This window comes from Centropristis striata, chromosome 8, assembly GCF_030273125.1.
Source record: "Centropristis striata isolate RG_2023a ecotype Rhode Island chromosome 8, C.striata_1.0, whole genome shotgun sequence".
Lineage (NCBI taxonomy): Eukaryota > Metazoa > Chordata > Actinopteri > Perciformes > Serranidae > Centropristis > Centropristis striata.
The window spans coordinates 29952297-29967079 of NC_081524.1; the positions used below are offsets into that span (position 1 = coordinate 29952297).

Below are 14783 nucleotides of genomic sequence, written 5' to 3' on the forward strand. Positions count from 1 at the left end.
GACTCCACAGTAGAAGCATGTGATTATGAAGGTCAAGTGTGCAAAGGCTGAAACCAAAAACATAATTTAGCTTGACTCCTTTTATTTTTTTAATGTCTGGGTGCTTCCTGGAGTCTCACACTGCTCTCGTAACTGTACAGACCTGAAGCTGGCAGGTCATCACATCTAAGGACCAGAGCCCTGCACTACGAAACAAGTTCAACATACCCAGGATATCTTCCCGTTGTCTCGCTTCACTAAGCCTAACAACCGCAGTCACGGATAAGTGGTATCACAAAGGTGGTTATTAACTTTCTTATTGAACCCAGGCTTTCCTCTTCAGGCTCTGTGCGCCATCACATAACGGGGGTGTTGGGAGAGTCATTTGACTCAACTACCCGAAAAAACGATCGTATTCACTTACTGTTACACTAAAAACTGATGTGGCACATATAAACATTATTCTCATGAACAAAATTTAGTTCTGTCTGTTTATGAAGGACACATCCAAATATATTTAGCTTTTGCCCACTTCAAAAAGAAATTATATTAAATGAAAATGAAAAGAAGCATAAAACATAATGTGATAACGTTATGTTTTAAAGGAATTATACAGTATTTCATGCAAGTCAACGTGATACTGATTAATAATATAGTGAAGTATTAATGTAAATACACTGATTATTAATATAGTGAGTTATTAAATGGATTTGACACTACATAGCTTTATTTGAGCTCATCTGATTCAAAAGCAACAAAAAAAGTGTATTCTTTGAACTTCTGTTGAAATTGATTTGACTTATTCTACTCAGTAGGGGATTTTGTTTTCCTGTGCTTTTTGCCTTACTGCATCTATTTGTTAGTTAAGTGGTTGCTTGGCAAGGTTGCATATACAATGTTTCAGCAGTGATGGGGGAACTTGACATGAAACTGAAAGCCCCTTTGTTTGTAATACTTCCAAATTTCTCCATAGTCATAGCTCAGTTAAAGTAGCTCCTCTGTGAATCCTGAATTAATGCAGACATTCTGATGATCATGTTATTACAGAAAAAGATAAACTTCAAACATTCAGACTGACGCCCTGAGCTTCACCATTAAAAAAAAATGAAAAAAAGGTTTATATACTCTGCAAAACTTGATGCAATACATGGCATTCGTTGTGCAGGTTTTTCCTCAAATTTCTATAAAATAGACTGGATTTTCGTTTGTCACTAAAAGACAAAATCAGGTTTTATAAAGAACGCACCCAACGTTATGCCACAACAACTTTATCAAAACCCAAACTGACTGTTTTAGGAAAATCCAAACTTACATTTTCAGAAGTTGTGTTTTTAACATAACAAAACTGATGTTTCAGTACAAAAATCATTGGAATAGGGCAGGCAGGCAGAAAGGCCCTTTCCCACGTAGTGGAGTATAAAAAATGTACTTATTTGATTAAAGTGGTATAGTAGTTATGGGATTGTGCACCATGGCATGACTAACATATTTTCCAGTTTTCCGTAAAAATTAAAAGATGCTAAAGGCAAAAATCAATGTGAATCTGAGGTATGTCTAAATGAAAATAATGTGACTAGTTATTAAACTACAAAAATATAACTCTTATTTTAAAAGGACTGTACTGTAGACATTCTGCAAAACATGCATGTGCTGCATGCTGTGTTCACTCAGATATACAGGTGTCTTTTAAAGTCATGTCTACAGCTGGATTCAGAATTTCAAGATTTTGAAAGACTAATTAAACAACTACTGATTTTCATTCATCACCAAAAAGAACAAAGTAATAAAGATTAAACAAACAGATGCACAGCTTCATATGCCACAGGAATTTTATTTAAAACTTTTTTTTTGGCCCTCGCTCTCACAGGAACTTCAGCACAAACAGACATTTCAGGATTTTTTTTCGGAACATTGCCAAACTGGCAATTTACAGCACAAACACTGGGAACCAACATATTTAAAACCACAATGAAATTATCTGTTAAACTAGTGGCCTCATGTTCTTTCTAATACTCCTCACCCTCTTCTTCACCCTCACCCTCAACAGATTCAGCCCCAACCTCCTCATAATCTTTCTCCAAAGCTGCTATGTCCTCTCTGGCCTCAGAGAACTCTCCCCCCTCCATACCCTCGCCCACATACCAGTGAACAAAAGCACGCTTCGGGTACATCAGCTCAAACTTGTGGTCAAGCCGAGCCCAGGCCTCTGCTATGGCAGTGGTGTTGCTCAGCATGCACACGGCCCTCTGGACCTTGGCCAGGTCTCCCCCAGGAACTACAGTGAGAGGCTGGTAGTTGATGCCCACCTTAAAACCAGTGGGGCACCAGTCCACAAACTGGATGGTGCTCTTGGTCTTAATGTATTTGCCATGGCGAGGGTCACATTTCACCATCTGATTGGATGGCGTTAGTGATTTCTGACACTGTTAACTGCTCATGGTAAGCCTTCTCAGCAGAGACGACAGGGGCATAGGTGGCCAGAGGGAAGTGGATACATGGATATGGCACCAAGTTGGTCTGGAACTCTGTCAGATCAACATTAAGGGCACCATCAAAACGGAGGGAGGCAGTGATGGAGGACACGATCTGACTCATGCCTGTTCAGGTTGGTGTAGGTTGGACGCTCAATATCCAGGTTCTTGCGGCAGATATCGTCAATGGCCTCGTTATCCACCATGAAGACACAGTCAGAGTGCTCCAGGGTGGTGTGGGTGGTCAGGATGGCGTTGTACGGCTCCACCACAGCTGAGGACACCTGGGGAGCTGGGTAGATGGCAAACTCCAGCTTGGACTTCTTGCCATAATCGGCAGACAGGCGCTCCATCAGCAGGGAGGTGAAACCAGAGCCGGTGCCACCGCCGAAGCTGTGGAAAACCAGGAATCCCTGAAGACCAGCGCACTGGTCCGCCTGGGGACAGAATGCAGTAACATAGTTTAGATTATGAGAATTACTTGAGACCAATTAATTTATTATTAGTATAAAACAGTAATATTAAATTACTTCATAGTTCTTCACATAAAAAAACTAAAACAAAGCCCTCTTCACACGGACCTGGCGCTGTACAGTAAACAGAAGATAGCGTCAATGCCACAACTGAACCTATATTTGACATTAAGCTTAAATGTATCAATGACTTATAGTGTTATTGTTAACTCAGGGCCCATGTTACATGTTTCATATGAAAGCTGTTGCTGGCACCTTTATGAAAAAAAAACAATCTGTTAAATCTACGAGCTAGTCAAACTACAAAATAAAGATTTCCTTTCTTGTTCGGTGAGATTAAACTTCCTGCTAATAATTTGTCTATAACCTTGTGTTAATGGCAGAAATTGCAAAGACAGGTCTAAAACCTGGAAAAATGAAAAGCAAAATATCTGCATGGCTAGGATATCATTATAAAATGAACTTACTTTTGAGTTGAAAAAATATTTAGTGCCCTCTGGTGTCACAAAGGTAAACTGCATAATATAAGTCTGAGTTGATAACACTGCATGCACTGCACTGTTTGCACTTTCCTGATACATCAGTCATTATAAATAATAATTAATCACGGGCTACTGGCTTCATTATTTAAGTACCCCTACTGCTGTGAAGCGACTCACCATTTTTGCAGATCCTGTCCCGCACCAGATCAATTATCTCTTTGCCAATGGTGTAGTTTCTACGGGCGTAATTGTTAGAAGCATCCTCCTTGCCAGTGATCAGCTGCTCAGGGTGGAACAGCTGCCGGTAGGTTCCGGTTCGCACTTCATCTGAGGAAATAGGGGACATGCTTTCCAGCTGCAGTCACACTGAAGAAGGTGTTGAAGGACCCTCATCCCCAGTGTTTGTTTCACTGGGAATATTTTCGTACATCTGTCCATCAGGCTGGATCCCATGTTCCAGGCAGTAAAGCTCCCAGGAGGCATTTCCAATCTGGACACCAGCCTGACCCACGTGCACTGAAATACACTCATGCTGGAGAGGGGGAAAAGGCAGTCAAACATATAGCATGTTCATTCTACTCAGATGATTCAGATTATCAACACAAATCGACAACAGCCAATAAGTTAAAACTGGTTTAAATTACAGGGAGAAGGGACTCTGTGAACACATAAATACTAAAAAAGAAAAAGAAAGTTTTGGTGAGTTTTTATGTCTATGGAAGTAACCAAATTGTGAGAGTAATTCTTAGACTGCCCCAGGGTTTGGTTTTCTCTTGGGATTTGTAGATTTATATGTGTTCATATAGTAAGAAAATAGCTAAGGTTTCATTCAAGAGCTGGTTCTGTGGTTGGAGCCACCAACCTTCCGATTACTGGACGAACGCTCTACCAACTGAGCCACAGCCACCCTTTATGTTCTGATTAGGGACTGAAGCTGCTTACATTTTTTGTACTTTTTGTGATTTTGTTTGCACAGTGCAGATAGAGTCGTCACATATTGGGCTCCTGTTTTAAATTAAATTTGAATTTAAGCAGCAGTCTGTAAGGTACATGTAGTTTTATTCAATTGTTGTACAGTTGCACTTTTCATGTGTTCCCAGTGAACACAGGTTATGTTTACTTACTATGTCAATTGGTAAATTGGCCAAATTTGCCCTGATTGTGGGTATTAATTGTGCGAGGAAAAAATATCGGTATTGGTAATTGGCTGAAATACCCGGATCATCCGCTACACAAAACCTTTATGTACCTCATGACAAAAAGTTATTAAAAGAATTTTGATAACCCAAAGAATACTCAAGTTATTAAATAACAACAAAACAACAAGTTTGGTATAATAATGCACAAACTATCCCTTTAATCCTCATACAGTGTCTGAAGGAGGACTCTTAACTGATATGTATAAGTTAGAAGAGGCAGGTAGCAATGGTGGAAAGTAACTATGTACATATACTCAAGTACTGGACTTAAAGTACAATTTTGAGGTACTTTTATGTACATTTTATGTAAATTTATACTTCTACTCCACTACATTTTGAGGCAAATATTGTACTTTTTAGTCCTCTACATTTAGCTGACAGCTTTAATTACTTTTCAGGTCAAGATTTAAAATGAAAAACATGATACATTTAAAATGATTACCCATTTTTATAAATTAAACCACTTAAAAGTTAAAGTTAAGTTAAAATAAGCAGAGTGGAGTCATTTCACAGTGTGGTATTAGTACTTTTACTGAAGTAAAGAATCTGAATACTTCTTCCACCACTGTCCTTTTTACTTCTTTACATTTTTTTTTTAATTTTTAAATTAAAATTTTAATTTTTTTAAATTATTTAAATCTTTAATTTTTTTATTCTTTTATTTTTTATTTTTTTATTTTTTTATTTTATATATATTTTTTGTTTTATTTATTTTATTTATTTTCTGCGCAATGCGCATGCGCGGCCCCGTTGTGTTTCTGCGCATGCGCGGTTCTGTTGCGCTACTGCGCATGTGCGGCTTTGTTGCGCTACTGCGCATGTGCGGCTCTGTTGCGCTACTGCGCATGTGCGGATATTCTGCGCATGCGCAGTAGAGCAACAGAGCCGCACATACGCAGTAGCACAACAGGGCCGCACATGCGCAGTAGAGCAACAGAGCCGCACATGCGCAGTAGCGCAACAAGGCCGCACATGCGCAGTAGAGCAACAGGGCCGCACATGCGCAGTAGCGCAACGGGGCCGCACATGCGCAGTAGCGCAACAAGGCCGCGCATGCGCAGAAGCGCAACGGAAAAATAATAAAATTAAAAATTAAAAAGAATTAAAAAAATGTAAATAAAAAATAAAAAAAAATAACGAAAAAATAAATCAATAAAAAAAATAACATAAAATAAATAAAAAATAAAAAAGTAAAGAAGTAAAAAGGACAGTGGTGGAAGAAGTATTCAGAGTATTGCGCATTATTTTTAGCCAAAGCTCATATCCATAACCACATTGCGCAGCGGTTATTTATAAATAAATAAAAAATAAAAAAATTAAATTAAATAAAATTTAAAATTTTTAAATAAAAATTATAAAGAAAAAAGTAAAGAAGTAAAAAGAACAGTGGTGGAAGAAGTATTCAGATCCTTTACTTCAGTAAAAGTACTAATACCACACTGTGAAATGACTCCACTCTGCTCATTTTAACTACCTAATAAACTTTTAAGTGGTTTAATTTATAAAAATGGGTAATAATTTTAAATGTATCATGTTTGTCACTTCAAATCTTGACCTGAAAAGTAATTAAAGCTGTCAGCTAAATGTAGAGGAGTAAAAAATACAATATTTGCCTCAAAATGTAGTGGAGTAGAAGTATAAATGTACTTTTACTCACTTCCATGACTATAGAGACTGGAGTGACAGTAAAATCAATGACGGTTAGCGTGTCACTTTTCGCTGAGTAAGTACTAGTCTTCTTGGTGGGACCACATAATTAATTTTCACAGTGATAGGGGGTGCACCGTTCCTGGAAGTACTGCAATACCAGGTCGATGCGTGGAGTGGACGGAGCAAGCCCCTATTCCATCTCCCTGTTCCAAAAATCAATTTAATATATGGTCCCCGGGTAGGGGACGTATCAGATATTAAACTGATAAGAACAGATACTACACTTGATCTTAGCCAAAAGGCCGAGAAGCGATACTGCAAAAATGTCAGAGGGGAGGGAGGCATTCTCCGCACCGTCACTCTCACTTACGGTTCGAGAAATAAACTACAACTTTTGGGTTCATCATATAAAAGAGGAACAGTGTAAGTTTTAGTTAATGTGCCACTTGTGATCTCGTGTGATTTTATTATTACTATAGTATAATATAACATTTTGTTCTGTGTCTTAAATGCGCCTTCATGAGTCTTCCTGGACACGTGGTACGCTTTAGTCCAATAGGAAGTAGAGACGTGAAATCAACCAATAAGTCGAATTTCATTTTAAATACACGTTAGAATATATCGTAGCTGTCGTCTTTGTGTCAGCTAATGGGGATCCTTTTAAATATTTAAATAGACAAATAAACAAATGGTGTGAAACGAAGGTGCGAGGTTACGAAAAATGTTTTACGCTTCAAAAGGCCCCTAAACAACCAGCTCTTCCAGCAGCCTCTACTGGAGAGGAGAGCTAACTGCACACTTCACGGTCTTGCAGGGAGAGACGGAGGGGGTTGAGAACCCAGCAAAGCACTCTCACCCCCACCCCGAAAGACACAGAGCACAGAGCTGAGGAAGGCAGGAAATATCAGTGGTGCAAAACCAAGAAATTTAATCTAAACTACTGGCATTACTTACTACTGAAATTACTTTGCATATAAGTATTAGCAGCATTGTGATGTTGTAGTTCGTCAAGATAGAATAATGGTTAGGGTTTTTTTAATAATATTTTTATATGATATATATATATATATAAAACATGTCACATAATTCAGATTTTACATTTACAGAATTAAACATCAGTTAAAAGCCTTGCATGCCAATAATCTGCCCACACAGGTGTGTGCCACTTGTGTTTTCAATAAACATGTCTCTCACCTGTCTTTAATTATTTGAAGTTTGAATCGTTGGTTGGATAAAGTAAACATTGTCAGTGTCAGGTTATCCTCTGGGTAAATGTGATTTTTTTTAATTTCTCAGTATTTTACACAGGAAGAAAACAAACATAAATAGTTCTTCTCCTCTGCTAAGATCAGCCTGGAAAAGACAGAACCTCTCACTGGTGACACTTGATCCTGTTTGTAGCTTTACCGTTATTGTCCCAAAACCCAGGTTTGGCTCCTGCAACCACAGAAGCAACAGTTCTAACAAATAGTCCTGTCTCCACTGCACCTGATAATTTTGGCCCATCAGTGGATCCCTTGGACATTATATTTGCTTGATCATACCCACAGTCAAGGTCAGAAGTTATCCTCTTCTACTGACATCTGGGTGGACTTACTCCTCAGTTATCTCCTCAGTTATCTGACGTGTTATTATGACTTCTTGTAACTCCTCCAACAACTCATGTTTTGCCTCTGCAACCACAGAAGCTGCAGCCTTTCTGGTCTGCTCATGTCTGTTGGGAAGTTTGTCTCCTCTGCTGTGAAAGCCTGCATTTTTCTTGCTCTTCTTGTTCCTCAGTACTCTGCCTGTAGTGTCCCCCAGATCCTAAAAACACAAGCAAAAGCTGGAAAAAAAATCTGCTTTGGTTTTGAATTAGTTAGGAACAAAACAAAAATGATTCACAACATTAACAAAACACTTCCCCTCCCCTTCTTGCCACAGCGGCCTCTGCCCCAGTTAGCACTTACCTGCAGCTCCAAAATGTAATTTAGGTTTCTTTTTGCTTTATGTGGATGAAAAATAAATATCAAAAAAACTTAATGTATATTGTTTCACTGTATTGATTCATAGTCAATATATTCATCTTTTATCATATAAGCAGATAGCTGTCAATAATGTTTAAGTATAAAAATACTGCACTACAAGTAAGTCCTTATTATGCAGAAATGCCTCTTGTAGAATATAAAAATACATCAGATTATAAATAATGAAAGTTAGTTATGAGAGTAATAAAGTACTATATCTCAATTCACAATGCAATATAATGGAGAAATAAAGAGTCATAAAATAAAAGTACAAAGGAAAAATACCTCAAATTTATAATAATATTTAAGTAAATATATACAGTCCACTATATAAGAAGGAGAGGGAAACAAGGCTGGAGGGGAAGATGAAGAGCCTTTTCTAAAAATTGAAATTTGCAGCTGTTGTTGTGTTACTGTTTACTGTTTGTTTGATGACACCTTTTTATTTCATGTCTGGTGTGTTTTGCTTTTAATATTGTACTTAAGGATTTTGTATACTTTTATTATAAAGGATTTTGCTTTTTTATTATTAAAGATTTCGCTAATTTAATTATAACTTTGCCTATTTTGTGTACTTCAGGAATGTACTTATTTTTTGATGATTTAATAAGAATTTCACAAAAATGTTATATTATTTCATAAATATTTGATGCATACTTTGGGAATTTGATTTATTCTTTAATATAAAAAAAAATCTAAATAAGAATTTCAATTAATGTTGTACTTAGGATTTTGTTAACTTTTTATATTTTATAATTTTTAGTTGAACAGTGTTCTACTTCCACCTAAAGTTAGTTCATCCACTTTTCACATTTCGCTGTGTACATATTGTTAAAAGTACTCACCATTGCATTTAAACAGAGTGTTTTCCATCATGTTGATAATCACCTCTGTGTCTTAGATAACTATTAGCGACATTGGCTAGTCAATCTGTGTAATGTTAGCCTGATAGTCACAGTTTAGTTCACGTTAGGTCGCTCCGTCTCAGCATCAGCTGGAAAGGACTGAATGTATTATTTATGTTCTATATGTAGAGCTAGAGAAAGAAAAAATAAATAAATAAAATGTAGTTTTAATATACAGCAAATGTTGAGAAAGCGGTGCAGTCAGGATTTCACGTTGATAGTAATGAAGCCTAACAAAAAATTTATCCAATCAATTGTTATTTGTCACATGTGGAAAGGGCAGTGAACGCAGCTCGGTTTTCAATCTCCTTGCTAGACTGCATGTAACTCCCCAGTTTATTTACCTGTCACGTGAACGTACAATGTCAACACTTTGGAGCCTTTAATCTCACATCCATGACTGTAGAGACTTAAGTAACAGTTAAATCTCCGAAATCAGCGCATCACTTTTCGCTATTTAATTTCTAACTTGTATAATAACTCTACATATAGGTTATTTTCACAGTGAAAGGGGGTGCACCGTTCCTGGAAGTACTGCAATACCAGGTCGATGCGTGGAGTGGACGGAGCAAGCCCCTATTCCATCTCCCTGTTCCAAAAATCAATTTAATATATGGTCCCCGGGTAGGGGACGTATCAGATATTAAACTGATAAGAACAGATACTACACTTGATCTTAGCCAAAAGGCCGAGAAGCGATACTGCAAAAATGTCAGAGGGGAGGGAGGCATTCTCCGCACCGTCACTCTCACTTACGGTTCGAGAAATAAACTACAACTTTTGAGTTCATCATTAGAAGAGGAACAGTGTAAGTTTTAGTTAATGTGCCACTTGTGATCTCGTGTGATTTTATTATTACTATAATATAATATAACGTTTTATTCTGTGTCTTAAATGCGCCTTCATGAGTCTTCCTGGACACGTGGTACGCTTTAGTCCAATAGGAAGTAGAGACGTGAAATCAACCAATAATTCGAATTTCCTTTTACATACACGTTAGAATATATCGTATATCACGCATCGTATGTCGTACATTTATAGAATTGCGTTTGGATTCTGCCAATTAAACTTTATGATGTCAAAACGAAGATGAGAGGTTGAGAAAAATAACCCACCACAATAACAAGCAGAGCTCCTTCAGGAGTCTCTGGTGGAGAGGAGAGTTAACTGCACACTTCACAGCCTTCAGTCTTGCAGAGGGAGATGAAAACCAACTAGGCAGAATTTACCGGAGAAGCCACATAGAAAGAAAACAAAGCTGAGAACCGGAAGGAAATATCAGTGGTGCAAACAAAAAAGTTTATGTTTTATATGTTATGTTTAATTAAAAAAGAAACATCAGTTGCAACTTCATAATAGCCATCTTAATTAATCTTTAATTGACAACTATAGCCTACATGTCAGGGTTCCAGCTTCTCAAATGTTAAGAATTTCTGCTTTTCCTGAATTATTTGAATACTTTTGATAGCCCCTATATATTTTTCCTAATAATCACAATGTTTGGACTGTTGGTTGGACAAAACAAGCCTTCTACCACCCACAGGCACTACAGGCCAAGGGTTGAGAGCCCGTTAGCCCCTTAGTTTGTGGTTTAAATGTTCCTTCAACATCTGAATACATTTAACGTTAAAGTCAGTAGTCAGTAAATGGCCCAGCCCCCCACTGGCAATGCTTTACACGTGCCTGTTTATTACCTCCTTGTTATCCTCCTAAAACCCTACCACAACAGGCACCAAATATCCTCTAAAAATAAATAACAGAGAAAAAATGGCCCACTGCAACTTCATGTCCTCCATCTCCTTCAGTATATAACAAAATAATATGGCTCTACTATCTGCATCAAACCCTGACTAACTGCTCTCTCCCTCCCACCTATAAATGTGTCAAAGCCTCCCATGTGAAATGTTGACATTCCCTGAAAGTGTTCACACTGTATGTCTTTCTGCCCAGTCAGTTTGCTCCTCCACTGCCCTGCTAACTAATGTTGACCAATCATAAAAATTTCCCACATGAAAGTCATCTTGTTTTCTGGGTGCAGCGTCCTTGAGCTCCTCCTCACCGCAGCAAAATCTGCAGTTCTTCTTGTCTCCTGAAACCAGATCAAAGCTCTGCTCAGATTGAATTAGGCAGAAATTGTTGTAGCTGGTTGAGAGTTTGCTTATTGTGTCGAATCTACAAAAGTATCACATTTTATGAGAGGATCATACATTTTGGGTGATAATTCTCAATCTGTAGAGTAATAAAGTACAATATCTCACTTTGAAATGCAATATAATGGAGGTATAAAGTGTCATAAAATAAAATACCTCAAATTTGTAATAGTATTTGAGTTAATATATTTATACAATCCACTACAGAAGAAGAAGGACACAAGGCTGGAGAAAAAAGACAAAGAGCCTTTTTTGCCCCACAATATTTTATTTATTGTTTTAATAATAACACACGACGAATTAACAAAATGGTCAGTGTTGGCAGTGCATGCATTATACCTTCATATGAATGAAAACAGAAGTAAATATACAGACGTTATATATTATTATATTATGATCTTATTCAATTAGCTCCTGCCCACGTCTTTTTTTGATATATATATATATAATTCAATTAGTGATTTAAGTGATATCCTGAACTTAAAACTTGATCTCAGATAAAGTACAAAGCATTCTTTTTAGTCAAATATGTATTAAACAAATTAGATGAAAATCTAATTTGACAACGACGTGGACAACACCAAAACACATACATTAGTAAACATTAAGATGGTTTATCATACAATGCATGAAAACATGACTTACGCTTATTTATTTAGTGAGCATACAAACATACATAGAGTACTACACAGTTTAGAGGTACAGTACTGAATAATAAAAAGACAGAACACAAAAAGCAGATGTATAGTTCTGTCCATATCAAAAAGTTTCATTGCTTTGATCAAACACAGTCATGATCTTACTACAGCTCATGACTCATTATACAGCACAACTGAACTTAAATCCAAGATGACCAAAGTCAGTCTACCATCAGGTAGACGCTTCAGAGTCCGCACTTGCAGTCTGAACTGTTTTAGGAATTCATTTGTGCCCACCTAAATTAAGATCCTAAATGCCCCCAGGACCAAACAAACTGTACAACTGTACTATTGATCATGACCCATGGTATAATACAGTGGGCGAGGGAGAGTCTGGGCAGGTGTGTGTGTGTGTATGTATGAGTGCATTGCACTGTTTCTTGTATACTGTGTATATGTTATATGTGGCCTGTGTGTGCCTATATGTATACTTGTCTGTACCTGTACTATTATCACTGTAAAGCAGCATTATATGACAGCATTGGAGTCCAAGACAAATTTCCTTCCAAGGACAATAAAGTGTATGTCTTATTTAGTTATCTTATTAAGTCATGACGTTACACACTCCGGTACAGACAGAGGGTGGCGGTATGCACCTTTAACATTGGTTAGTCCGCCAGAAAGAGCGAAGACGAAGAAGTCATCGTCACGCTGCTGCAGCACCTGCAGACAACTACCACAGAAACCTCTGGATTCTAGCTCAATCACACAGATGATCAGTTGTCTCTGTCTTACTTGGGATGATTTGCTGCTATCCAGAGTTGCCCGGCCGCACTGAGTTTTGATCAGTGTATGATTTCTGTTTTATTATTCCTGAATATTGCGCTGCCTGGATGACAGAGTTGGAGATGCCAGCCGAAACACATGGGGTCGGAGTCTTCTTGGAGCTGAGGAAAAGGCTTCAGAGTGGACTGCTTATTGTCGGGTAATTATTTTGACAGAAAGCTACCGAGCTAAACAGCTAGAAGACGGTAACATAATTACAGTTGTGGGCAAACTCACAATGCAAGCTTGGCTAGCTAAGAGCATTAGCTAACTTAACGCTAGCTCAGTACATGTGAAGTGATGCTGCACTTTCTCTGCAGCGTCTAGAGAAGTAAGTTAGCAAATATTAAGCCTCACACGAGAAATACAAACTGGGCTTGACTTCGGTTTCTGCTTGTTGTATGATGCATAATGTAGAAAAATAGCAAATTAATGAAAATTTAAAAAACACCCCACAGGTATCATATGCATAGAGGTTTGCTGTGATTCCTGTGGAGTATTATCAATGGCGGAAAGTACCTCAATGTATTGTGTACCTATGTATAATTTTGAGGTATGTGTACTTGAGTAATTCCACTGATGGTACTTTATATTTCTTCACCTGCATGTCAAAGGGAAATGTTTTACTTTTTACTTGAAAATATGTATTTGGCAGCTATAATTACTAGTAATTTCAAAATTACAAAACTTTAGGTCAGTTTAAACATGTGATGCATTATAATAGATTAAACAGTAATATTAATTTATAAAATTTTCATTTCCAACATTAAAGTGCTACTACATAATTATGACCCTATAATGTAATAAAATTACTCTGGCAGCGACATTTCTACATAAGTACTTTTGATATATGTTGCTGATACCTGAACTAAAGTAAAACTTTGAATGCAGGACTTTTACTTGTAATTACGTATTTTTTATAGTGGATTAAAGTGGGGCTGATGGTACTTTTACTTCCATAGATGATTTGAATGCTTTCTAATAAGTTTGTACTCGTAATTCATATTTTCTGTTTATGTTTTTACAGACAGTGAAGCCCTCCAGGGCAAATTGGGGATTGGAGATTAACTTTACATTTATAATATATAGCGGCAGAGATTAGAGCCGGAGTTATTTGTCTTCATAAAGGATCTTTAATAATTGGCACTTCTGCTTGCTGAAAGTGGATGTATTACACCGACAACATCACTAGATGGTGTTAATGAGATATGGCAGGCAGTAAAATCAGCCCTGGTCCTCTCCCCTCTCTAAAAGCTCAGCACTGACAGTGGAGAGGTGACTATATATGACTGCACAATGGGAGAAATCGTCTTCATATATATATATATATATATATATATATATATATATATATATATATATATATATATATATATATATATAACTGCATTTTATATAATAACATAGGGTTGAAAGTTAAATGAAGAGCTCAAGTTAAACATTTTTCACAAAAAGAGAGATTTATTTTAGAAGTGCAGCCCTATAAACATCCAGTTTGTTATTAGTTAAAACAGTTTTTCCCTCAGCTAGGGGTCTTCACAGGCCATTATTCAATACTTTCTTTAGGTGAGACAGCTGCACCCAGTAGGAGGTAGAGGGGATATTAATGATGGTAGTGGTATTTATAGTCATAAGAAGTCATTAATTTAGTAGGCCCAGTCCTGCAGAGAACTTTGGAACAGTTATTGCAGAAAACAAGAGACTTTGTTCAGCACCATAGACTGTATGTACATGTATAATGATATATTATCATATTTATATGCAGTCTGTGTTAAACTCTTTAGGCCTACTCATTAATCACTTTATTGAGACATAGACTAATTACAAATCGTCCATATGTGTATGATTTGATGCTGCCAAGTTTTCAGGATATTGGCTTGTTCACTTCTAATGCATTAAGTATCAAGAACAGGGACGATGAAATGATCCAGTCTCATCAGTTGAGAAGTTGTAATACTCTAACAGTAACACTAGAGAGATGGATAAGAAGATTGATATTGTTCCC

General features: G+C 37.1%; 1 protein-coding gene, 2 non-coding genes and 1 pseudogene across 3 annotated transcripts in view; 1 reads left to right on the forward strand and 3 right to left on the reverse strand.

Moving 5' to 3' along the window:
- Positions 1–1985: 1985 nt before the first annotated feature.
- Positions 1986–3976, reverse strand: LOC131976343 (tubulin alpha chain-like; annotated as a pseudogene).
- Positions 3977–6377: 2401 nt separating this feature from the next.
- LOC131977050 (U2 spliceosomal RNA) lies at positions 6378–6568 on the reverse strand. Its single transcript, XR_009394848.1, has one exon. It is a non-coding gene; the product is annotated as a U2 spliceosomal RNA (small nuclear RNA).
- Positions 6569–9674: 3106 nt separating this feature from the next.
- Positions 9675–9865, reverse strand: LOC131977062 (U2 spliceosomal RNA). Its single transcript, XR_009394859.1, has one exon. It is a non-coding gene; the product is annotated as a U2 spliceosomal RNA (small nuclear RNA).
- Positions 9866–12645: 2780 nt separating this feature from the next.
- ube3d (ubiquitin protein ligase E3D) overlaps positions 12646–14783 on the forward strand; it is a 28568-nt gene continuing 26430 nt past the window's right edge. The window contains exon 1 of the mRNA XM_059339854.1: positions 12646–12938. Coding sequence (XP_059195837.1) covers positions 12847–12938 — 92 coding nt within the window. The 5' untranslated portion in view covers positions 12646–12846. The remainder of the gene's footprint in view (positions 12939–14783) is intronic.